Below are 25863 nucleotides of genomic sequence, written 5' to 3'. Positions count from 1 at the left end.
AAGAGGGCACCAGATCTCATTATAGATGGTTTTGGTTGACTGGGAATTGAACTCAGGACCTTTGGAAGAGCTGACGGTGCTCTTAACCTCTGAGCCATCTCTCCAGCCCTCTTGGCTATTTCTTTTAACAGACACTTGTGTAAGAAAATCAGCATGCCAGGCAGTGTTGCCTTGTATATGATTGTGCTCATTCAGTCTGAGAATTCTGTTTAAGCTAGTCATGTACAGAATCTTCCTTGAATACATTTCTCTTTTAATAGACTCTTTGAAACAACTGTATGAAGTACTGTTTTTAATTCTCATTATTCTAGTGGAAAAACAGTCACAGAGGGGCAAACAACTTACCCACGATCGCAAAGAACCCACGCAGTTATATGGTAGGAGTCACTTGGCAGAAATGCCCCCTTGGATGTCTACATACTATTCTCACCACTGTGAGGTGATTTCAGTGGCACTGCCCTTCAGTGGGGTCCTGTTCAGGTAGCCACAGCTGCACAGACAAGCAAGTGCACTTTAGGAGGGGTACAGCCAGGTGGGCTCCGTGGGAGCAGCCTTCAAGATGGACATGAGCACAGAGCACCTAAGAGGAGCCGTGCCCAGGAAGGTGGAGGGGCGTGAGGAGACCCTGGAGGGGAAGCAGAACTAAAGTCGCATGGCCTCCGGGGACAGCAGGACTGGTAAATGATGTAGAGTCGAGGCACAGCACTGTTGGCTGCTGCCAGGATGCCTCAGGGCTTTACTTGTAGTTGACTTATTCTTTGAAAGAGGCAAAAACATCACCCAATTGACCATGCAGGCTGGAGAAGACTGGAAAGAACTCGAGCTTCTTTGCACCAAAGTGACAATTACGGTTTAGTCTCTGCCCCACTCAGTGGCCATTAGATAGATGACACAGGCAGCTGAGCACCTGAGGATGTTGGAAGAATTAGCCGAGATAGGCTGGCAGCTAAAAGCTTGACATCCGGGTGTCTGATGGGCAGCGAGCTGCAGCTGCTTGCCGCGCGGAGCAATGCCTGGTAACCACCCAAAGTGTCTCTGGTGGGCTAGTAGAACAAGCAGTGAGGTAGCGATCCTTGCAAACAGTTTCTTATTGTTGAATTACCACGTTAGCAGCTAATGCTACTCCCTCGATCAGCACCTGATATGATAAGAGGCTAATTATACGACAGGGTGACCCACGTGGCAGGGCAATCTAGGTCCTAGCAACACAATATTTATCTGGACAGCAAAGGCAAGCTGCTAATTCAAGATGCAACCTTTTTTTTTTTTCCAGAGACTCGGCCAATGCAGTCAAAAACAACCTTCCCTGTTTCTCACATAGGCACCCTAACCCCACCCCCACCACAGGTCATCAACACAGAGTTATAAGTTGTTTCTTGTCACTACTGAATTGGAAATTGTGATATTATGACCTTCCTTGTATTTTTATACTAAACAGCAGTCAATGGAAGGACACCATACACAGAGTCACAGAGTTTGTTTCCATTTCTTGAATTTTTAAGGACAGACTCTTTTTCACTTAAAGATTTTTATTTGATGCAAACAGGAATACACTGTGTTGTGTGACACTATTCCTGTGGCGATAAGAACAACTATCTATTTACTCCAGATAGGTAACTGATCACAGATCGCCAATGTCTGCCTGTGGAAGTGATGAGTTTTATTGGAGTTATTTACATAGAAAGAGCTCAAAGACATCTGTGTCACTCAGAATGGGTGACAGTTCATGAAAGCTGGAAACCTGGAGTGCACTGCACAACATCCAGGCAGCTCAGCAGGTTGGAGGGTGTCCGTTCAAGGTAGCTCAATTGGTCAGGCCTCTTCCAGGGAGTTTGACTAAGTCTGACAAGCTTCTAGGCAAATCAGCTTCCCTGAGAGTATCTTTTAGAAGTCCTTACCATTGATATAAGCATGGGAAGGGAGGAACATAATGAATCTGATCGGTTTCAGGGACTTCCTGAAGCCTTTGAGTTGTTTACTTCTTAAGCTTAAGGAGAGTTCTACACTGTGCAGGGCTGGGAGAAGACTCATGGACAAAAGGCTTGCTATGCAAACACAAGGATCTGAGTTTGAATCCCCAGAACTCACAAAAAGCAGAATGCAGTAATATGTTCCTGTAACCTCAGTCCTCTGTTTGTGACATAGAGGACAGAGAGAGAAGGAATCCTTAGAAGCTTGTGGTACAGCAAGGCTGGCATATGCAGCTGTGAACAAGAGATCTTGTCTCAAACAAGGTGGAAGGTGAAGATTGACCCCTGTGGTTGCCCTCTGACCTCCACATGTGGTTCATGGCAATTGGATGCCCACATTTACACATATAGGGGTGTGTGTGTGTGTGAAAAGAGTAATACGTATGTGGGGAAAACTGTTAATGTGTATCAGAGTAAAAAAAAAAAATCAAATTACAGCCAGGTGTGATAGCACAAACCCTTTATCCCAGCAAATTTGAGGCCAGCCTAGGCTACATATTGAGGCACTCATTTGAAAAACCATAAGGAACAAACACATAATACCCATTACTAGTGATAGTACCAATTTGCATCAATGTATCAGTATAATTAATGACATGAAGAAATTAGCTAAACAAGCTGGCACTAGGAGCTTAATTAGCTTGAGTGTGGTGGCACACATCTTTAATCTCAGATCCACAGACGTAGGTGGATCTGAGTTCAAGGCCAATCTGACCTACAAAGTGAATTCTAGCCCAACTACATAGTGAGACCTTGTTTCAAGCAAACAAACAAACAAAAACAAAATCCCAAAGAAACAAACAGAAAAGGAAGTTGAGAGGTCATATCCTAGCAAACACAAAGCAAATAGATTAGAAGTGGGGCAAGGCTATAAACTCTCAAATCCTGCCTTAGTTTTATACTTCCTCCAGCAAGGCTATACCCACCTTTCCAATGAGTGCTGCCAACTGGGGGCCAAATGTTCAAACATTTATCTATAGAAGACATTTCTCATTCAACCATGTCAGCGCTACTACTAAATCATGAACAGTGTGGAGGTCCTTTCTTGCAGATGGTATTCAATAACTCAGTTTTCAAATAGGCTACATTTTCTTTCATAAGTTGAGTGGAAAGTGTGTGTGTGTGTGTGTGTGTGTGTGTGTGTGTGTAAGACACAAGAGTTACAAACTCTGGCCCACAGGGCTATTTACACGCTGTGCCTGTTTCTTGTGGAAATTGGAACCAAGTGGTTGTGACAGAGACCATTAGGGCTGCGACCTGACGGTGTTTACTGTCTGGTCCTTCCTACAGGTTTGCAGTCTCTGCTCAGAGTATGTCAAGCATCCCACAGCATCAGATGCTCCTCTTCAGTGGGTTTTCAAGAACGGCATAGTGTCCTGGTGTATATGAGGGTGTTCATTTCACATGTCCTTTAACACAAACCTTCCTCCTTCAGGAAAGCCTCTTGCCTCTTTCTTCTTAGTGTGTCCCAGATGCCTCTCCCTTATCTTGGGTATTTAGGGCCCAGCTCTTACCCTTCTCCAGCCACTGCCCTTCTCTTGAGCCCAACACACCTGGTCCCCACACCAGCTTGAGTTAATCTGATGGCTTCCTGTTCTTCCCAGGTGCAATGCATGCCTGGCATAAAGTGACCTTGAATAACCACCTGCATAAGATGACCATGGCCCCTTTCCACTGCCAAGCTCTTGGGAAAGCTGTTAGCCAGCTTAAATATATAGACACCCAAACATATACATTTAAAAGAGGTACATTTTCCACTAAATGTAAGTCTGTAAAATCAAGTCTCAGCTACATGGTACATCCACATTTCTTTGCTTAATGTGTTGGCCTACTGTGCCTAATGTGTTGCTCCTTTTGCTGTTCCCCCCAGTTGCACTTTTACTGACTGTGGCTGCTTTTTGAGACTGGCGTGTTTTTAAGAACAGTTACCTTCACCCTTAAGTTGTGGAAGAGCACTTTTGAAAATTAGAGTTGCTGAAGCTCTTGTTAGGTTTAGACTCACTCGATCCCTCTCTGTCCTATGGCCTTGGGCTATATGAAAGAAACAAATGTGACAGCCAAACATTAGACAGAGCGCAAAGAGTCTTGTGGAAGAGTTGGGGGGAAGGATAGAGGGACACAGAGGAACAAGAACTCTCAAGAAGACCAACAGAGTCAACTAACCTAGACCCACGGGGACTTACAGAGACTGACCTAGACCCCCACACATATACAGACAATGGGCAGCTTGGCCTTCATGTGAGTTACCTGTTAAGTAGAGCTGGTGCTGTCTCTGACATAGACTCTGTTGCCAGCGTTTGGATCATGTTCACATAGCTGGGCTGCCTTGCTGGGCCTCAGTGAAAGAGGATGAACTAAGTCTTGATGGGACTTGAAGTGCCAGGGTGGATTGGTATAGGGGGGCTCCCCTTTTCTGAGGAAAGGGGTGAGGAATAAGGAGGAAGAGGGTGCGACTGGGGGAAGAGAAGGGAGGGGGCTGTGATTGGTATGGAAAGTGAATAAAAAATAAATAAGCAAACAAAAATATGTGCAGGCAAAAGAAAAAAAAGAAACAAGTGTGAAGTCTTGTTTGACACTTGGCCTTTTTGATGTTGAGTGCACATCTCACAGCTGAGCCTTATGAAATATGTGATTATTGTTTTGTTTTGTTTATCATGATTGCTGTTTTTACTGTTCTTAACCTATTTTCTGTGGTAACTTCCATGTTATCTCCAAGCTCCCCAAACTAGCATCATCAGTTGGGGTGCTGTCTACTGTCCTTCCTTCCTCAGTACCAGTCTATTCAAAGTGAACTGAGTGGTACAGCCCTGGCTTACGGCAGAATGAGCAGCATCACAAACTCGTGGCTACATTGTGCTTTTGGTTTTTGGTCTTGAGAAAGGGTCTTACTCTGTAGTCCAGGCTGGCCTCAGACTTATGGCATTCCTCCTGCCTCTGCCTCCAAAATTCTGGGGTTACAGTTGAGGGTTACCATTCATGATGTATATCCTAGTTTTGAGGGCTGTCTTCAGACAGAACAAAGCAAAACAATCCATTCTGTCTTGTCTTCAGATGTAAAAGGTGAACTCTGGAGTTCCAAGTCTGCACAGCCCTATAAACCCCTGCCCACGTGACCCACTGGGCCTTGGGGTGTTTGTTTTTGTTCCACCCAGAGCCTGTTTGTCTGGGCTAGAACCTTAGCCCTCCCGTCTATGACACGTCCTCATTGAACCCTGGGAAAGTGACCTGGATGCTTTGTCCTCTCTCAGAGGGTGACGATGAGCTGAGAGGCATAGCTGTGGCAAGGAGAACTCTGGGAATCAGCATCAGGGAGGGGTGGGAAGGAGAGAGAAGTCTAGATGAAAGCCTCCTGACTCCATACAGTGCCATCCCAAATCTGCAGACTGGCAGACTGGGAAGAGGAAACCTGCCATTCGTATCCCTGGTCTTATCAGCCACTAATGTGTTGTCATTGGGAGAACTTTTTTTTTTTAAGCCAGTCTGGTCCTGTATCCTTCCCTACAACCTGTGGAGTCAGTCTTTCATGTCTCTGGGAGATCTGGCAACATATCACAGAAGGAGCTACTTGCTGATAGCCCCTTTCTTGCGCAATGCGTGGTGGAGCACTTATTTGGCCATAGTATCCGTAAGCCTCCTTCCTGCTTTAGATCCTTGGTACCTGAGCCCGCTGGCCCTTCCATGGCTGGTGTCTGATTGTAATGTCACAAGGGATCTGTGCAGAATATGTTTCCAGCAAATGAGTGCTAATGAGGGAACAGAGCTTGAGGTTTTCTTGTCTATTTTGCAGTGTCTCATAGTTGATATATATGTAGCCATTTGATCCAACACCCATTACGATGGTGTTGTGAAGGCATTTTTAGATGCTATAAGCTTAGCAGTATAATATGAATAAATTGAATTACACTTCATAATTGCAACAGACTTTGTCCAGCCACTCGAAAGCTTTGAGAATAGATTGAGGGCCCCTAGAGAAGGAGTTTGGCCTTCAGACTATGTGTGGACTCCATCTTGGTGTTTCTTCTGCTGGGCTGTTCAGGCTGCTGCCTTGTCCTATAGATTTCAGTCTTGCTAACCCTCTTGATTACATGAACAGTTTTGTTTTTGTTTTTATAAGTCAGTCTCTCTATGTGTCCATCCTGTTGGTCCATTTCCCTGAGAAATGGTCCTTTGAACCCAGGATGCACTCGGTCTCTATGCCCAAGCCTCACCCTGACTGTTGCTCTGCTCTTCTGGGAGTCCCTGAGGGACTTCATCTGTTCCAGCCTCAGTCTTAAGTAGCCTTCCTCTGTAGCTATGGGGCTGGTCCCTCCGAGTCATCGCAAAGACCTCAGGAAAGTCTGCTTGTCACTGTTGACAGGAACTTCCTGTCTGTTTCCTCACAGGAGGCCAGGTGCTCTGCCATGGGGGAGAAAGGACAGCCATCGCTGTTCTAGGCAGTGTAAACATCATGTCCTTGCTTGCACATGATGGGGACTCATGATGTTTTCCGGCCTCTCGTAAAGCTTCTGACACAGGGTGTCCTTTTGCTTTCAACTTATAATTAGGACTGAGGTGATACTTACATTTTAACTGCTTTCCTGGCCAGAGACGCTGGGGTAGGAGCCGTCTGAAAGATCACTGCACTTTGACATTTTTAGTATGGTTTGCAATTTTGTCTCATGAAACAAAATAATGTAAAATCAAGTTGAATAAAAATATTTATGTTGATTGTGGGTGAGGTTGAAGGCAGAGTCTACGGGTGGGAATCCACTGTGAAAACTCATGAGGAAATGTGTGTGAGGTTGCCATGGTTCAGTGCTAAAAGTAGGTACATGTAACGAAGCCAGGTTTTGTTTTATTTTTAAACCATTGGCTTCATCTAATAGGCTCCAGAGGAGAGGAACATGGAAGGTGTGGACTGATGACCCACATGGCAAGAAAATCTGGGCTTGGTGTATTAAGTTTTGTCAAAGTTGGGGGGTAAATGACAGTATTATTCTTGGCGTCATAAGAGCACATTGGAAAGAGAGAGTTTTTCACATGGTGCGTGTGGTTCTGGGGGCACAGCTCATGCCTGTGCACCCCCAAAATGCACATGCCTGTCATCCTGTATCACATGTATTCATAGATGGAGGTATGTGTGGAAAGCAGACACTTCTGGTCCACTCGTGTCATTCTTTTCTAACTTCTAGATGGTGGTGCCGTCTCTTGGGTGATGTTGACACTCCACAGGAAGGAGATGGGGTTACTTTGGAGGGAACTTCATGTCTCGCCTGTCATGAGGATCAATGCTAAGTGGGCAGGAGTGAAACCTGCAGTGGCAGCTTCTAGCTTGCGTGAGAAGATAGGGGATGAATGCTCTGATAGAGGAGGCAAAAACAACTTTGTGCCTGGAGCAGTCGGACTAAAGTGTTAAGTAACAAAGAGTGAAAACCAGGGCACAGGTTCATAAGTGAGTCATTAAAGAAATGGAGGAAAGAACCCCAGGATGTGCCTGTAACCCCTTGCACAGGAGTAAAGACTGTGGTCCCTTGTGCCCCATTATTCTTTCTCTGAGTGTAGATTTGATTAAGTATGGGAAGGAAGCAACTTTACAACTTCACAGTGTGTCTGAGAACACTACGTTAGCCGAGTGATCCAGTAGGCATTATCAGTGGTAAGTCATGTGAATATCACGTGGCTCCCTTTTCTTGCTGACTCTAAGTCTAATGCTGAGGAAAATCGCAGACAAGTCCAGACAGAAAGCTATCTACAGAATACTCCAGAAATATTAAGTCCATAAAAACCCATGAGAGACCCCAGCAATTATCATCAACCCCAAGTGACGACGTGGATTTAATGCTTGAATGCAGTGTGCTGCCCTGAATGGCAATCTTGGAAGGGGAAAATGTCAGTGAGAAAACTGCGGAGATGCTAAAGGAATCTGGAGTTTAGCTCATGGTGATGGCCAATGTTGGTGTTTAGTTTTGGAATGTGTAGGAAACTGGTGGGGGCACCTGGCAGGGTCTATAGCAGGTTCTACCTTTATGGCCGCTCTGTGAAAATTGAAGTGATTCAACATAGCACATTCTAAACAGGTTTGCGTGTGCTCCTAGGAGTGGATGCTGCATCCTGGAGCCTTCCAAGGTACTAGCATATGGTCACGAAGCAGCACAAGTAGGGTCTACTGGACTCAGTTTATCAAGACTGAAAATTTTTGGGTTGTTTAACTCTTGTTTTATGGTTCATGATTTGTGATTTGCATGTGTCCTGAGTTCCTGTGTTGAAAACTTAACTCCCAAAGTCATTGTTGGAAGAGATCTGTAGGGCTGACTAGAGCATGGGGGCTCTGCCTCATGGGTGGATTAATGCTGATATCATGAGTTTTGGTTAGTTGCTGAGGCAGAGGCATCCTGATGAAAAGGTCAGTTCCACCCCCTTCTCTTGGATGCATCCTCTTGCTTTTCTGCCATCCACAATTGTGGATGATACGGTTAGGCAAGCTGTGGCAGATGTGGGTGCCTTGGCCTTGAATATCTCAGCCTTCTGAAATATAAGAAATAAAACTTCATCCTTTATGAATTGCCCAGTTGCTTGTTAGTTTTATGTCAACTTAACACAAGCTAAAGTCATCTAAGAACCCCAACTGAGAAAATGTCTCTATAAGGTCAAGCCTGTAGAGCGTTGTCTTAATTAGTGATTGATGGGGAGGGCCCAGCCCATTGTAGGTGGTGCCATCCCTAGGCTGGCGGTCCTGGGTTCTATAAGAAAGCAGGCTGAGCAAAGCCATGAAGGAGCAAGCCAGTAAGCAGCACCACTTCACGGTCTCTGCATCAGCTCCTGCCTCCAGGTTCCTGCCCTATTTTGAGTTCCTGTCTGGACTTCCTTCAGTGATGGACTAAAAGCCCTTTCCTCCCCAAATTGCTTTTCTTCACATCAATAGAAACTTGACTCGGACACCCAGTGCCAAGTATTCTGTTATCCCAGCCCAAAAAGGCCTGAAACAAAGCAGATTTTGTTCCTAGCCTGATAGAAACAAAAGCATATATGGGATCCTTTCAGGTTGTTCTGTTAGTGGGAACTTGAGGTGAGCCTTCCTATTGAGGTTCTTGGCTCATCAGCAGGCACTAAATGCTGCAAGTACATGATAGTCTTTCAGGTTATTGGTGGAGTCTTACCTTGAGGAAATGCAGGGAGTGGGTCTCCTAAACAAACCTCTTCTTTTCCTACTTACCAAGATCAGGGTGAGTGACTCCCAGCCTGCCTGAAGCAAAGCCGTCTGAAGCAGCTAGTTTCCTCTCCAAGAAGGCTGGATGGTGTTGGCCAGTAGCTTGGTTCCCCAAACCCTAGCACCTGAAAAAAAGTTTCTTCAGAGTCTGAGGACATCTCTCATCCCTGGCCAAAGCTGGTCATGATAGGGCTCACCTGGCGCAGGCCACTGTTTTGCCACATGGCCCAGGTCAAGGAGGGACTTGGAGAAAGTTTCCTGTCACCCAACCCAGAGCTTGAAAATGACAGAAAAATAATGAGTGCCCACAGTTGTGTGCCTGATCACCTCCAGCTCAGCGCGACTCGTCTGCAAAAGAGCTGTGTAAACGCATAGCCAAGAAACTCATCAGGTGTTGCTCAGGCGCGGTGAATGTTCAGCACTACACAAGTGAATGTAATAAAGAAGAAGTCATTTCATAACCTGCTATTAAACAGGCACATATGTATAATTGCCTTTTTGTTATACTGTGTCTTTAAACGCTGGAGATAGTTTCTTTTTAGTTGAGCACCGCCCCCATAGAGTCATGCATGCTGTCCTCCCTGTCCTCAAAGACCTCTGGCTCCACCCCTTGTGGCCTTGGAAAATTTCCATTGCCTTATGCTTGCGAAGGGCACGGAGGCTTGGCCCGCGTTCTCACACGGTTATGGCTGTTTGCTCTAAATTTCTTAGAACTAGGGTTTCTGTGTCAAGAAGGAACTACACCACTCAAATACACACGCTGCCTTATTGCAGAGCTGTGAGGGAGGGAGCAATTAGCAAGGCTGAGGCCCTGCGTGGACTGACCGACTCTCCTGGGTGATTTGACCCCTGAAGAGTTAGACTACACAAGTGTCTAAATTCTTGTGGAAATTTCATGGGAGCTCTCACAAGGGGCAGGGTAGATGGTACGGAAGAGTGCGTGGCTAGAGGAAGGATGGGCAAGAGAAAGAAATTGCTTGAGTAGCAGAAGCACATTGAGTAAAGGACTTTGGTGATGAGGAACCGAGGCGGGAACGGAGACGGGGCACCATTAGACCCAGGGGATCAACATCCCGCCCCCTCGAAAGACAGCCCAATTGCAGAGACTAAGTTCATGGTTAGGAAATGGGTCTCAATAGTGGCCGGACACAGCAGAGGAATCCATGTGGTGGGGTGATGTGATTTACAAGGCTGGGGTACCTGTTGTCCTCCTGCTCCTTCCCTACGCTCTTGTCAGAAAGCTGCCTCTCCCTCACACCATTCTGGGGCTACACCCCACCCCACCCCCACCACCCCCCACTCCTCACTCAGGATTCCTTGGTACTTCCTGCTGCTCTTCTTTATCCACCATCATACCTGGCAGCCTCCCCTGTTTCTGGCTTCCTCCCACCTCTCCCCTGCTCCCTCTGCATCCCCTGCAGGCCCGTGTACTTGTGTCCTTTAAGCATACTTAGGCTGGTCACCCTCGGGCAACTGCTCCGTTCTCTGCTTCCTACATAGCTTCGCTTTGACAAGTCTTAGGATTAGACCGCAGATGTGGTTTAGACAGGACAGAAAAAAAAAGTATGTGGCTCAATTTGGCCGGGGCAAATTGAAACTGTTTTGTGGCAAAGAAGTAATTCTATTTCGGGTTCCCACTGAGGCTGTCAGAAGTTGACAAAATACAAGTTATGACTATTTGGGACAAGATAGATTATCACACAACTTGCATCTGAGGTAGGGGCAAAGGCCGTGGTGGAAGGGGCCAGCTGATGGTTATAAGGGGTGTAGCTGGGGAATGTCTGTCTCAGGCTGGTTGCAAATGAGACCGCACTGACCGTCCTAGTTTATAATCTGTGGCCATAAGAGAACACCATGGATTTGGTAAGTTGGAAAGTACTTAGCTCGTGTTTCTGGAAGTGAAGAAGTTCAAGGGTGTGGGCAGGGCCTGAAGCCCACTCTTGTGACAGTGACCCTGTTCCTGCCTGAAAGGAGGCAGACTCATTGGTGGAACTTCCGTCCTCAGGATCCAGTGGCCATTCGCCGGCCCCAGCTCCCATCATCACCAGACTGGAGGCTCAGCTTCTACTAAATGAGATTTGGACACCTCCAAAGTAGAGATATTTCTAGAAAACAGATAGGAGGAAGGGGACGGAGTAGAGGTGGGGAAAGTTAATGGGTTGATTTTTATAGAGTTGCTAGTTTTGGCTGAAAAGATCTTTGAGGAAAACCCTCCTGTGTGACACTTCCAGAAAAGATAAAGTTACAGTGGGTTGAGTGTGGTGGGATTGTAAGAAAAGACAGAGTGTTCTCTTTTCTCTTTTTCTGCTGTCTAGCCAGGTGGTCCCACTATTCTCACACCTGCATCCAGTGTGGGGGTACACAAGGACCGGTGTCAAGATGCCCTTAGACTGAGGCCATGCAGCACACCCTGTCCCCACTGGGATTGCATCAGCATGTCTTATTTCTGCCTTGGCTGTATCTCCAATGTGTTAAGGTTTGGCATAGCATTGCACTTGAGAGAAAAAGAACTTTGTTGTTGTTGTCAAAACCACTAATGTAGGGTGGGCCTCAGTATGACTCTGCCAACCACTGAGCAGGAGAGAGGCCTCTGCTGGTCACACTTGATTGCCTAGCAGGCTGAAGGCTCTGTGTGGCATTGTTTGTGACATGTACATACATGCATATTGGATCCTTTGACTTAGTTTGCTTGGCTTTTTGTTTTTGTTTTTGTTTTGTTTTGTTTGTTTTAATCTAAAGAGAAAAATGTTCTCTTTCACTTAGCTCCAGAAGTATATTGGCCTTAAGACTGACGCCATCCGTCATCCTACTATTGCAAAAAGTATACTATGTCCTCTGAATTTATGCAGCAGATGACTTCAGTATTGACATCAGTGGAATATGGCCAGGAAGAGAGAGCCACACTTACCCTCTGAGTCAAGATTCCGAGGGTGGAAATGTCCTATGGCCTGTTCTCAGTCTCACCCTGTTGGTTACCTTTTGTGATCTGTACTTTGTCCCTTTTGACTAAAAGCAATTCTAGAATGTTGTTGAAACAGTTGCTAAGGTTGTGTTAACACTGTGACTTGAAACTTTTTTTTGTTTTAATTTTATTTTATGGGTTGTTTGCCTGCATGTATGTCTGTGCACTGTCCATGTGCCGTGTCTGAAGAAACCAGAAGAGGGTTTTGGGTCCCTAGAACTGAATTTACAGATAGCTTTGAGCTGCAGCTGCCATATGGGTGATGGCAGTTGAACCCAGGTCCTCTGCAAGAGCAGCATGTATTCTTAACTATTGAGGCATCTCTCCTACCTCTCACTGTAAATTTTGCCTTATGTTTAATTTGGACCAATTTTGGTAGCTAATTAAAGCTCTTAAACTGTCCTAATGGAATCCAATAACATCACCTACAGTAGACATATTTTTAAAAGGTAAAAAAAGAAACAGGTGAAACTACTTTCCATAACTATAATTAGATAGTATAGCCAATGGAATGCTTTTAGTATGCCATCCATATAGTAATTATTAATTAATTAATTAATTTCATTTATGTGCATTGCTGTTTTGCCTGTATGTCTGTCTGTGTGAGGATGTCAGATCTTGGAGTTACAGGCAGTTGTGAGCTGTTTTAACATGTGGGTGCTAGATTTTGAACCCAGTTCCTCGGGAAGAGCAGTCAGTGCTTTTAACTGCTGAGCCATTTCACCTGCCCCTGTATAACAGTTATTAATGACATGTTTAACAGCCTATTTTCCATTTAGTTTTAAAAGCAAAGCAGTGTGTGTATATTAACAACACATCTCAATTTAGAGTAGCTACATCAAGGGTCTCGAATGCTGCCGTTGCGTGCATTTTGTGGCACTGAATGCTAATACAAGAGTCAGTGTGGTTCCCAGTGCCGACTGATATGTCTGCAACACAGTCCCTGCACCTGCGGGTTAGGGAATACCACAGACTTCAGCCCTCGACAAGGAACTACAGACAACCAAGGAATGCTTAGCACTGGGGAAGTAAGTCTTCCCCAGGGGAGAGCACCAATTAGTTATCCAATACCAACTGGTCAACCCTCAAGGCAAATGTGTGTAAGTGTGTGTATGTGTAACATTATATGGACTGAAGAGACTGCATTTATATATTTAGTAGAGTGTGCATGTGTATCTCTCTGTGTGTATGTATATGTAAATATGTATATATACATATATGTATGTGTATAACATGTAGATTGAATAGGTTATATTTATGTATTTAGGAGTCTCTCTCTCCCCACCCTGTGTGTGTGTGTGTGTGTGTGTGTGTGTGTGTGTGTGTGTGTGTAACAAAATTTGAAGGGTGCAGGTTAGAGGTAAATGGGAGGGGCAAGTGAGGAAAGGGAAGCAGGCAAACACTGGGACTGTGAAGTCACTGGGTAGCCTTTCTTTGTTCCACAACCCTCCTAATAGAGGCCCACATCACAAGTTAGGTGAGCAGACTATGCTCACCTAAGGAGGGGTCTGCTCTCTTCTGCAAGGTGACAGGGAGAGCAAATCTGAGATACAAGGGTTGAGAGGTAGATGGGAATGAAACTATTGAAATAGTAAAGCCCTCCAGGGACGCTGGAGAGAACTCTGGCACTGACCAATGAGGAAGATCCAGAAAGGATCCAGGAGGGATCTGGCTGGTAGACTGAGAAAGGTTCCCAGCCACGCCAGACTTCCAGATGTCTCTGAGTCCCAGGGAAAGTCCTAAGCTGGCAGTCTTGGTATTGAGGATTTGTGGATTATAGAGAATTTTTTAGCTATACCAGCTCAGATTGCTACCCATAGGGAAAAAAAAAATCCCTGGAGACACGGGTACCTGAGCTGCAGCTGTGGAGCCAGGCCAAGCCTCTAACCAAATGCGGTGCACTGGTGTGCTCAGGGCTCATTGGCTGCAGATGACCGAGGAGACTTTGAGGAGGGTACAGATCCCCCCCCCCCCAAAGAGAATGGCCCTCCCCTAACTCAGCCACAAACATCTCAGAATGCCCCACCCCCGCATCAACTGGAGAAAGATCTCTGTCCCTCACTTTGTGGCATACCTGCTCCCAGCTGCCTGAGCTGGCACTGACTGAATGACACTATTCCGAAGTTACTTACTTGAGCCCCTCTTGTTTGGTTTTGCTGCCGTGTAGACTTGGGCCATCACAGTGAGAGTACGCAAATTGAGAGCCACCTACAGCTTCTCACATGCCTGGAAGCTTCAGCAGCTGTCTACCATCCTCACTTGAGACACTGTGGCTTTGAGAATAACCAGCCTCACAGTGTGTAAGGAAGGCCCGTTCCCACTGGAGCTGCGTATAGTCCCCACATCTGAGTGTCGTGATAGTATCTGGGATTTTGATTAATGTTCCTCTGTATTCTAGAGTCTACAGGCCCTTCTAGAACAACTGACTAAACGGTAGTCTCACGTGACCTACCAACCCATCCGTCCTAAACACACAATATGAACGCTAATAAAAACAACAGCGACACAGCATTTGCCGTTTTCTCCACACAAAGCGCTTACAAAGTGGCAGTACTTTGTCTTCCAGGAAGCCCACATGCAGGGTTCTGTGGAGAACCTGCCAAATTCACCCCAAGGGAACGTGGTGACTATTAGGACCACATTTAGATCTAAAGACTATGCCCTTAGCTACTGGGCCAGACCTACTCCATTGTCCTCGGCGACAGCCTTATCCTGACACGGCAGAGCATGGGAAGGCAGGCGATCAGGAGACTAGTGTGTAAGGGTTTTTGCAGCAGAGAAGAGAAGCTGGATCTCACTTGGCAGCAAGAGAGTGTGGGAATGTAGAGCCAAGAATGGCTGGTCACGTGGGTCAGGGTTGATGGACAGGAGACTGCTCAGCGCGTAGGTGCTGTGTTTTGACTGTGCTCCCAAGGAAAGAGGTTCATGTTCAAGAAAACTCAATATGCAAATTCACATGCTGATGATATTCGGAGGTGTGGACCCTGGGAGGTACTTAAAAGTTGACTAATTAGAGTGGGGCCCTTGTGGTAGCATTAGTGGTTTTATTGAAGAAGGAAGAAACACCCAAATTAGTAAAATTAGGCCATCTTGCCCTATCATGTTGATTTTAGAAAACATTTTTGTACAGCCTGACAGACTTGTATAAGGACCTGGAAGTGGGATGCATGGATTCTTCCCTCCACACTGGGCTTGATCTCATAGTGTGACCGGATGGATCTTTACTTTGCTCTTTACCCTAAGTTTAAATGGTGTGTTTGTTTGTTTGTTTGTTTGTTTTTGCCATTACTCATACTTCTAGGGAAATAGTTTTGTCAGAGTTAAGTTTAAGTTGAGTACAGTATCTCCTTACCCACAGCAGATAAATCCCAAGACCACAGTGGATACCGGATTCCATGTGTAAGACTTAGCCCTGTATGCATTGCTTTTCAAAAACATCCAGGCACTCCTATGATAAAGCTTAATTTATGCCCTGGATGGGGAGGCCTGGTGGCACTCAGAGGAAGGATAGCAGGCTACCAAGAAGAGACTTGATACCCTATGAGCATATACAGGGGGAGGAGGTCCCCCTCAGTCACAGTCATAGGGGAGGGGAGTAAGGGGGAAATGGGAGGGAGGGAAGAATGGGAGGATACAAGGGATGGGATAACAATTGAGATGTAATATGAATAAATTAATAAAATATATTTTTTAAAAAGCTTAATTTATGAAGTAGGCACAGTACCGATTTGTAGTGTCCTGTAGATCATAGTATCTTTAGCACAGTTTTCAAAAGTTTGTCAAACCAAGGACTCTCTTCTTATCATGAAAGGAAATGCCATATGTTGTATTTTGTTTTGTTTTGTTTTGTTTTTTGTCTCTCTGGATGGCCAGCATCATGGATCTTATACTACGGGGCTATTATTATAGGTTTAATAATGGTCTCTTGGATACAGTCAGTACAGTTACCTCGATAGTCTGTCGGATAACCGGAGATGCTTATCAAATGACTGATGGGCAGGTAACATATACACTGTTGGTACTGAAAAAGGATGGTCCCCATGTGTGGTGAACAGAGAGCCAGGGCAGAAAAAGTAGGACAGCACAGGATGCCTTGAGGTTAAAATTGATGACTTGTTCATTCCCAGGACTTCCCACCGGAACATTTAGACTAAGGTTGGTTGTGGGTAACTGAAAGCATGGAAAGCAAAACCGTGGGTAAGAGGAGACTGCTCTAACCGTGTTCCAAAAAAACACTGGCGTTAAACACATCTTACTTCTGTCTCACTTGCATTTTCCCAAAAGTAAAATGTTACTCATGGCTGTTGACTGCTGTCGGTGTCCCCCACCACAGGCAGCTGATTTAGCATGAGGACTGTGCCAGCCTTTCCCTCTGTTTCACAAGTCATGTCTTGCCCACAGTGGCTTCTGGAGATTCAGCTGCCAAGTCTAGATTCTCTCTAGCAGGAGGTAGAAGGAATACAGTGAGATGGTATTAGATGTCCTCTAGCGAAAGCCCCCAGAGCTGCCCAGTGGCTTTGCTGACACCCTCTCGGTCCTAACTTAAACACAAAGCCTCACTTTGCTCAAACGGACTGAGCAATCTAGTTGTGTCCTGGAAGGCAATGCACGCCACCAACCCGGCTTTCTGCTACCTGGTGGAGGCAGAGGGAATATGAGAACACCCGTTTCCACAAGAGCGCTGGCTCTTGGTCCCTCGTTGCTCACACCGCTTTAACCTCCAGGAGAAGTGGGGGTGGGGGTGGGGCTGTCCAGAGCGTCCCTCAAAGCTGCTGTTGAGGATGTAGCCACAACATAAAACACTGGAGATTGTGTGAAGAGGCAAAAGGTACCATGGAAAGTAGACAGCTTTCAAATGCTTTTTGTTTTTTATTTTTTAGGCCATATGGAATGGCAAAGGGAAAGTAAAGTATATTAGTAAAAGTAAATGCACACACATTTGAGGCTAATGTAAACAGAGGAAAATCTAAACCCCTGAAATGTCTGGGACACGAGCTTCTGCCTGGTGTGAGGCTCTGCTGGATCTCTGGCCAGAGGAGGGCTACCGACTGTCACCAGCAGGTCATCTGACTTTTTGAGGCTATGATAACATCTGAAAATCTTGGTGAGAGCTTCCTTGGGTTGTTTCAACTTCTGGTTGTTTACTAGACTTTCAGGTCAACAGCAAGGAAGGAACCCATAGTTCCTAGTTCCCAGGACAGAAGGTGACAGTTAAGTAAAGAAGTGGCACACAGAGCCTTAGTAGGAACAGTCATCAGCCATGTGCCTGCACTCTGGGATGTGTGGCGTGTGCTGTCCTTATTTTCCCTCCTTATCTTTGTGAGTTTTACAAAATGCCACAAAAATACCTCAAGGGGGGGGTGGGATCCAGCTAGACAAGTAGTTTGGAAAGGCATGAAGGTGTGAGCACTTCAGTGCAGCCTTACTCACTATGTCATGGTGGTAGCTAGTACTCCGTTAGCACTGACCAGCGGATTCTTGTCAGAAGCCAGAGACAAGTTTCAGGTGTACATCTTCAGATCTGGGGTAAGCAGAGGTCCGTTTAGCTATTTAATAGATAACAGACTCCGTGCTGTCCATTGGCTAGATCTGGATAAGGGGTCTAGGTTTACTGCATGCACTGTCCTTGGTACAGTAGTTTGAGTAGACTCTCCCCCCCACCCCCCACCCCACCCCTGGGTTCAGATCCGCCAGCCTTGCCAGTCTTCTTGTAGCTTTCTAGGAACACTCGTGCCCCCTATTTGACCACCTCCCCTTGGTGGGGAGGCCTGGTGGCACTCAGAGGAAGGGTAAGCAGGCTACCAGGATGAGACCTGGTAGACTGTGACCATATGGTGGGGGAGGAGGTCCCCTTCTGTCCCAGACCTAGGGGAGGGGAATAGGGTGAAAGAGGGAGGGAGGACGGAGGGGGAAGATAGAAGTGAGGACATAACAATTGAGATGTAATCTGAATAAATTACTTAAATAAAATAAAAAATACAAAAAAATAAATCAAAAATAAAAATAAAGAAATAGATGAGAGCTCGGAGAAAGACAAGGTCAAATTAAGGGGCTAAACTGGTCAGAGGTGGGCGTGAGGCAGTGGAATTTTGTTGTCTTAAGTTCAGTGCCAGTGCTGACCTATGATGGGTTCTCAGTTCTGAGAGGGCTGCAGCTTCTAGCGACGTAGCCCACGGCTTTGGCTCTCCAAGGCTTCTGCTGCTTCGATCTACGAATTCTGACTGTGAGTCGGCTTTCAAGGTATGTATTTGAGAGCGCTCACTTTGGCAGGGCCGACATTAAAGCCAGAGAAGATAAGCATAGCCCTGTGCAAGGATGACATTGCAGACTCATGAGGTCTACCATATTAAAAAAAAAAACCTAAGTTATGCATTGGAGGCCATGTTCCCACCTTAGGTATATGTACTTCAAACCTTAGATTTGCTAACCTTACATCTAAAGCACCATTCTCTGTGTTAACTGCTGTATCACTTAGTACATCTATTTTAAAGCATAGCATGCATGCATCATTAAATGGCCAACATTTTCCCAAAGAAAGCAGATAATTAAATTCTCTGACTTTTTAATTCCTCAGTGATCTGGGAAAAAAAAAGATCATTTTTAATTTATTTTTTAAATTTCTTATTAATTTATACTTGTTACATCTCAATGGTTATCCCATGCCTTGTATCCTCCCATTCTTCCCTCCCTCCCTCCCATTTTCCCCTTATTCCCCTCCCCTATGACTGTGACTGAGGGAGACTTCCTCCCCCAGTATATGCTCATAGGGTATCAAGTCTCTTCTTGGTAACCTGCTATCCTTCCACTGAGTGCCACCAGGTCTCCCCCTTAAAGAAGTGCTCAACCTCATTAGTCATCAAAAAAAAAAACCCATTTTTAACAAAGATACCATGTGCAGCACCACTTAAGAAGCATGTTTAGGATTAGCTAACACAAGAAGGGGAGCATACGTGCTTTTCAAGGGGAAAAAAAATCACTTAATTATTACATTTTGCTTGGAATCTTCCCTTATGTTCTTAGTCAGCAAAAGGCTTTCATGGATAGCATTTTGGAAGCAATTGAGAAATGCATAGAAAAAAAGTATAACCCTCTCAGAGCCAGCAGCTGGCCCTGTGCCTGTGGCCCATTGGCTGGCTAGCTCCTGCTCCGGGGCCACAGTGAAGCCGGGAGGCTGGGGGGGGGGGACCTTTGATCATTGGGACACACAGCTCTCATTCATGTGCGAGCCTCCTGTGAGTTGGGAAACTTAGATGATGTAAAGGAAGCTTTTCTTGCAAAGCAGTGATCGCCCCCGTGACTTTGTTTTGTTTTGTTTCCCTTTTTTGATAAGAGACTTTTTTGCTGAGTGGCAGGTATTATGCAAACAAACCTCCCACTCTCTTGCCCGGACAGCCCCTGTTTTGTTTTGTTTTGTTTTTTTCCCTCCTTCCTCCTCCCCTCTTGTCTCTCTGCTCTCCAACTCCCCCCTGTGACTCAAAGGAGGAGAGCTGATAGCTGGAGTGAGGTTTCAACCTGCCTGTGGCCACTCCACCTTATGGTAGGTGCTGAGATCGTGCCAGGAAAAAAAAAAAAAGGGAAAGAGGGCAGGCAGGCTGTTAGGTGAAGTCATCCCTGGTGACACCTTCTCACACGACTTCAGGGAAAATGCTGGCCTCTGGGCAGCACTCCCTCCCAGCTGCCTGTCACGGCCCTGGGAGTGAGAGGTGACCTCTTTATTTTTAGCAGGGAGCTGTCCTAATAGTCCAGGGTTCTGCTTCATTCAAGACGGGAGGCAGGCACTTTGGAAGTTTGTAAACACCAGCTTTCTGAGTAGAGGAGGAACACTTTTCTCCAGAAAGGGAAGAAAGAATTCCCCTGCTGGGGTTTCCTCCTCCGGAGCGCCTGTGTTGTGGACAGGATCACAGTCTCTGGCCATCTCAGCTGTGGCAAGCAGGTGCGGCTGCAGTTAAGATTCTTAAAGGGCAGAAATGCCTGAAGGCGACGACTGTGGACCAGGCCGAAGGTAATTGTGACATTTTACTTTTCTGGAGTCAGCTTCGTTTGCTGCTGTTCCATCTTTTTTTTTTTTTAATTTTTTTCTGACAAGTTTAAATATGTTTAAATGAAAATTATAATTCCAGGAAATGTTCTTTGGCAGACACTTAACAGAGTCAAAATTAGCAGCATAAGTTTAGACATGCAAAGGGCTGGTTGGTTTTCCTCGAGTAAGGAAATAATGGCCCGGGACTTTTAAAAGTAATTTTCCCACATACAATTTGAGTCTGCTTGAAGTATTTCATGCTTGTTTTTCAGTTAAGGGGATGGTGGTTGAAATTTAAGCTCGTGACTTTTTTTTCTTTTTAGATTTGCATTTTAAAGATTTGACAGACAGTTTTGAGTTGACTAGTAGGCCAATTTCTCAATTTTGATAAACACTTCTTAAGCTATACATTTTGAAGTGTTATTAGCTCCCTGCTGTGTGGTACATGGTTGTAAAGGTCTTCATTGCTTCTTTCCTGCTAAGAAGTTGGTACCAGGAGGGCAACAGTGGTGCTGGTAGGCAGCGTGTACTGACTTAAGTGTACCTGCCCCCATGCCATCTCCCATCCAGCCCTGACTGACAGACAGTACAGGAACCAGCTACATCCTTCCCAAAATTTGGGTATGAAGAAGTAGAAAGAAAATTATGAAACATAGAAAGGTATCATGGTCCATCTTTATTACCAAAGAAAGAGAACTCTCTAGAAACAAGACCCCTCGGACTATTGCTGGAAACCATGGCCCTGTGGTGTGGTTTGTGTGGAGTGAGTTAGCCAACTGTGATCGGTTCCTCAAAGTCTGCATTTCTCCGTGGTTCTCTAGTCTCCCCCAAATTCTATTAAATGAAGAGAAACAGATTGACATTACATTGAGCAACTTTCTACATAAGACGAGACTAAGCCAACCACCTGACTTTGGCCCTTGTAACCGTGCTTGGCACAGTCTGTGGACTAATTGGTGTGGAGAACATTTCTAGAGACTGTGTCTGCACTGCTTGGTGCATGGGTGTCATATATTTCCTTCCCCCTACATCCGTACATCCCCCCAAAGCGAGGCTTTCTCTTTTCTGTAACAGCCAGGCACTTCCACCAGCTCACTGAGTTCTAGACCAGCAGGCATGCCCTGGCAATGCCCTGGCAAGCCACTCTCCGCCAGGGGCCCAGGCGTCCTGCTCAATCTACCATTCAAGGAGACGGACTTGGCAGAAGTGGACTGAGGGCTGCTCTCATGAGAAGCAGCATTATCAAAATTAAATTAAATAGTAACTAGTTGTTGATAAGGGATATCTCGAACTGTTTGCTATATGAGCTGAGCAAACTTTAGCTTTTTCTCTGAAAGTTTCACTAATAAAAAAATTAAACCGATTAAAAAAGGAGCATGTGTGCGCGTGTACACATAAATATATACACGATAATTACTGTCATCGCCAAGGACTGTAATATGTCGCGATGCAGGTGAAAACCTCTCCCGTGCCTCTGAGATAACGTATTCCTGTATTTTGTTCTTTTATTCTGACGAGGTAACTTTTATTCTGTAGCCCTTGGCAGATTGCTTTCTTTGTCTTCATCCCATGTACTTGTTTGTTTTTCCTCTCTCTGTGTAGAAATGGTGAAAGATTGCAGCTAGGCTAGAAATAAAATATTCATAATTGGGAGAAATTTTTCCTCTTGCTAAATTTGAGATGGCGTGCCTTTGGATAAGTCCTTTGGTGCCGTGTCCAAACGAGAAGTAAGTATTACAAGTCACGAGTCTGCTGACAAATGTGCTCTCAGAACTTCATTGCCGCAGCCCCTAATTGCGTCTCACATCAAGGCTGATTATGTTGTTTGATTCTCATTTTGGAATTTGATGTCCTGGATTGCTCTGTATCTGCCAGGGAGCTAAATAAGAGTTTGGTCTTTAATAAAGTCAAAACTCAGCAAACAGTGAAGCTCCCATGATAGGGGTATCTATCGTGTTCTGGAATGTGGGCATCACAGGCACCCTCTCTCTCTCTCTGCTGGATGGCTTACAGTCCAGTGGCTCCGGGTACCATTTTACATTCACCCGATGGAAGAAGAAACTCTCCTTTTCTTTAGCTAGTAGTAACCACTGTTAGTAAGAACATTGGGCGAATCACTGCCAGTTTCAAGGTCAAGAGCTGAGGGGAAGGGCCAAAAAAAAAAAAAAAAATCTGAAGTAGGCCTGGGAAATTGAGAGGCATCTAAGCAAGAAGCACTCAATGCCAAAGAAGAAGGGGAAAAATCCAGGAAACTAGACTAGCTCCTGGCATATGGGAAAGCTTACATGGTAGCCTGAGGCCTGGTGGTTCCTTATCTGACCTCCTTTGGTTCCTGCCTTGGAGCAGCAGCCAAGCTGGCCCCTGGGAGGCCCTGCTTTAATGGGTGAAGGGCGTGTGAGTGAATCAGCCATACCCTGTTCCAGATGACGTGGAAGGAGATGGCCTGGGGGCATGAGGTTGGGGCCTGTCGGGACGTGAAAGTCACTTTACCCTTTCAGTGTGCCTTGCCACAAAAGCACATTAGCTGGGTAACTTTGTTCACACATTTACTTGTTCTCACAGTAGAAAATTTGTTAAGCTGTACCAGGTGATGGGTTGGTAGGTGCGGTCTGTGCTGTCCGAGGGGAGAGAGGGCACAGCGGGAAGCAATCAGCAGGGAGGAGCACGTGGGTCATAGGGCACAGTTTAAAGTGGTACCATGAGAGAATTCCTAGTGTCTGTGCAGAAGCTCAGGTGTCTTCAGAGGGAGATGTGGCAGCTCTGTACTCTAGAGCATTTGCTGTTACTCCACTTACAGCGCAGTAGAGATGGACAGGCTTGCTTTGCAGAGGCCACCGAGACTCTAGAACTGTGAACTCAGTTTGTGTTTCCAGATCGTTCTGTTGTTCTCTGCCCTGGAGTGCTAGGACTGTTGCATCACTTCTCTGAAATGCGTGCAGCAGGAAGTCCTGGGTTTCAGTGTCCTCCATCCCTTCCATCCTTGTCACATTTGCATGTCTGTAATGCAATGTCCAACCCCAAAACCCACTTAGGTTTTACACGTGCTAGGATTTAATTTTCTAGACTGCTTTTAGGCATGCTTGCATTGTGACTGTGACTTGCGTTGTGACCAAGACATCAGGGATGGGAGTTTTCACTTGTGCTATGATGTCAGCCCTCAGAAGGTTAAACATTTTGGAGCATTCCAGACCCAAGTTCTCAGGTTAGGGTTGTATAGCCTGTATTTGTTTCTGGGTTTTTGAAAAGTTGTTGTATTTAGGAAAACCAAGGCTCTCTTAAACACACAATGGGCTCATTAGTATGAAGATGTTATTAGCAATTACATTGAGTTGTAATTTTGGAATATTGAAAGAAATCGATTTATGTATATTCTTGAGTTTCTGTTGTTATAGTAGTTCAGACTGGCAGGATTTTAGGCACAATTTTACATTGGTGATCAGGCCTATCCACTGAGAATGAATTTCTTTAAAATCTAAGACCTAATACAGAAATATATACTGAGTGCCTCAAGCCCAGGTTTTTGCCCTTGGCTTTTCAGTTGAGGTGGATTCCTACAAGCAAATATATTTAAGCTTCTGTATCCCTGAGAGTCCTCTGTTACCTTTCATTTGAAAACCAATGCTGAGAAATAGAGCAGCTCACACAGCTCATAAGAGAAGGGGCACGTGAAGAAGCACTGTTTTAGCCTGGGCAGGAGTGGCGTTGGGGGAGGTTCAGCCTCACTCTGTGGAAGGGAATCCCCCATCTATCAGCATTTGATGATTCTCGTGATCTGAATGCTCCCATTCTCAGCAGGTCACTGAAAAGGGAGTGAGAGAACTGTCACAGTGGCTCTTGTGAGCCTGTGGAGGCCGGCTCCGCTCCGGTATACAAATGATTGTAGGCCAAGGTCAGAGTCAGCATTTAGTTTTTAGCAAGGCTACACTTCCCCTCTTACGTATCCTGAAGCCATCACAGTTTATCAAGTTTGGTTGAAGTAATTAATCATTTATCTTCCTCCATTCTCCCACACAATCATGGAAAATATTTATCACTCTTGAAATCCTACTTTGACTCAGCTGGGCTAATATTTGAACCCGATTAAGAACACGTAGAACAATACAGTCCGTCCTTATTGCAGGAGAGTTTGCTTCGTGGGTGATATCTTAGTCACCACTGAACGAGCAACCTACTTCCAAAACCATGCAGTGCCCCAATAGATTTCTGACATTCCCACGCCTGGTGAAGCTGATCTGTATTCTATAAGTACAGGGTGATAAGTTCTTTACTGCCATCACTAAAATATGACAAAGGTCTCTAGTTTACAATACCAAAGGGCCACAGAGTATCTGTGGCAGGCTCTGGGTAGATGACCATGCAGGCCTTTTGACCCTTTGTGGCAAATTGGCATCAAAATACGTTTCATTTTCTCGATGTTTTATGATGTGTTTATCTGAGCCATGCAGAATGCATGGGGGCACAGATCTTTTCTTGAAAAGCCAGTCCCACTCACTATCAGGAGTATATTTGAAAGGAGGACTTCCCACTGAAGATGTTTCCCTGAAGGACGTTTTAGCTATTTGTTTTTGCAGGAAAGGAGGAATAAAGCAGAAAGGATCAGCTCTAAATTCACTATCCTAAAAACATGAAATTATAGTTCTGGATTAATTTTCTTGACAAAGTTATAAGCATATGGTATACATACATACACATACAGGTATGTCCTCTATTGATATTCACTTATAAGCACTTTCCAGTGGCACCTAAACACTTTGAAGACATTGTAAAAATGCCTGCTAGAATACCCTATCGACTGGGTTTTCCCCTCTGTTACTGAAATTAATTGTGCCATTCCTAAGTGGCATGGGATATGCACTATGGTTTTTATAAATAGGGAATGAAGAGGGTGGAAGGCAAGAAGTGTAAACTGCCATGCCCTCAAGAGCTGGGTCCAGAAAGCAGTGCAATGCCTTTCTCATCATGTGGTATTAGTTGAATGGCTCAAGAGCCTCGATTTGAGGGAAGGGGACAAGCAATCCACCCTTTACTAATGAGGTTTCAAAGTGCTTCTCAGCCATTGAGTTTTTCTGTTGAGAATTCGATGCTTAAATCTGTGCCCCATTTTTAATTGGATTATTTGAATTTTTTATATCTAGTTTCTTGAAAAAATATATAAATGTATTAGTCCTCTATGGCATGTAGAGTTCATAAATTTTTTTTCTCATTCTGTAGGCTGCTGCTTTGTCCAGATGACTCTTCCCTTGCCTCTCAGAGCTTCTGAGATTCCTGAGGTTCCATTTATTAATTGTTAGTCTTAGTGCCTGTCCTAATAGTGTAAAGAGCCATTGTTGAATTCCCAGAAGTAATAAAAGACATTAGTGACACACATCCTTGAGCAACACTAAGTAGGTCACGATCTGAGTTCAGACTTCAGTCACTGTAGCCTAACTCTTGTGCACATCCCAGTGGCACACTGGACTTGCGAATGCGCCTCTGCCTAGATGGTGGCTCAGCTGTGTGGAGGGGGTGCAGAGTCACCTGATCTCCCACTTCCCCAACAGCTCTGTGAAGGATGCCTAGAGGGTCTAGTCTGGATGGCCTCCCCATTTCAAATGGGACTCCAGAGGATGTGTTTAGCTTCTCTTTTTTCGGCCCTTCCTATAATTGTTTATACCTACGTGTGTGTTAGTGTTATGCCACAAACTGCATTTAGTAAAAAAAAGTGTAGCTACCTCTCAGTATCTAC

General features: G+C 45.3%; 1 protein-coding gene across 4 annotated transcripts in view; it reads left to right on the top strand.

Moving 5' to 3' along the window:
- RETREG1 (reticulophagy regulator 1) overlaps nucleotides 1–25863 on the top strand; it is a 129976-nt gene that overhangs the window by 74417 nt on the left and 29696 nt on the right. The window contains exon 1 of one of the 4 annotated variants that reach the window (XM_084781640.1): nucleotides 4310–4316. The exons of 2 other annotated variants lie outside the window; for them this stretch is intronic. Coding sequence is in view for 1 of the 2 variants with exons in the window: in XM_084781639.1 (XP_084637765.1) it covers nucleotides 20086–20120 (35 nt within the window). In the remaining variant the exon portion in view is untranslated. Of the gene's footprint in view, nucleotides 1–4309; nucleotides 4317–19649; nucleotides 20121–25863 lie in introns of those variants that run through there. One more of the 4 variants, XM_084781639.1, reaches the window with a different exon arrangement.

The sequence above is a fragment of the Acomys minous genome (genome assembly GCF_964271855.1).
Source record: "Acomys minous genome assembly, chromosome: 5".
In the NCBI taxonomy this organism is placed as follows: Eukaryota; Metazoa; Chordata; class Mammalia; order Rodentia; family Muridae; genus Acomys; species Acomys minous.
Note: the sequence above shows the minus strand (reverse complement) of the source record. Positions and strands in the feature narration are given on the sequence as shown.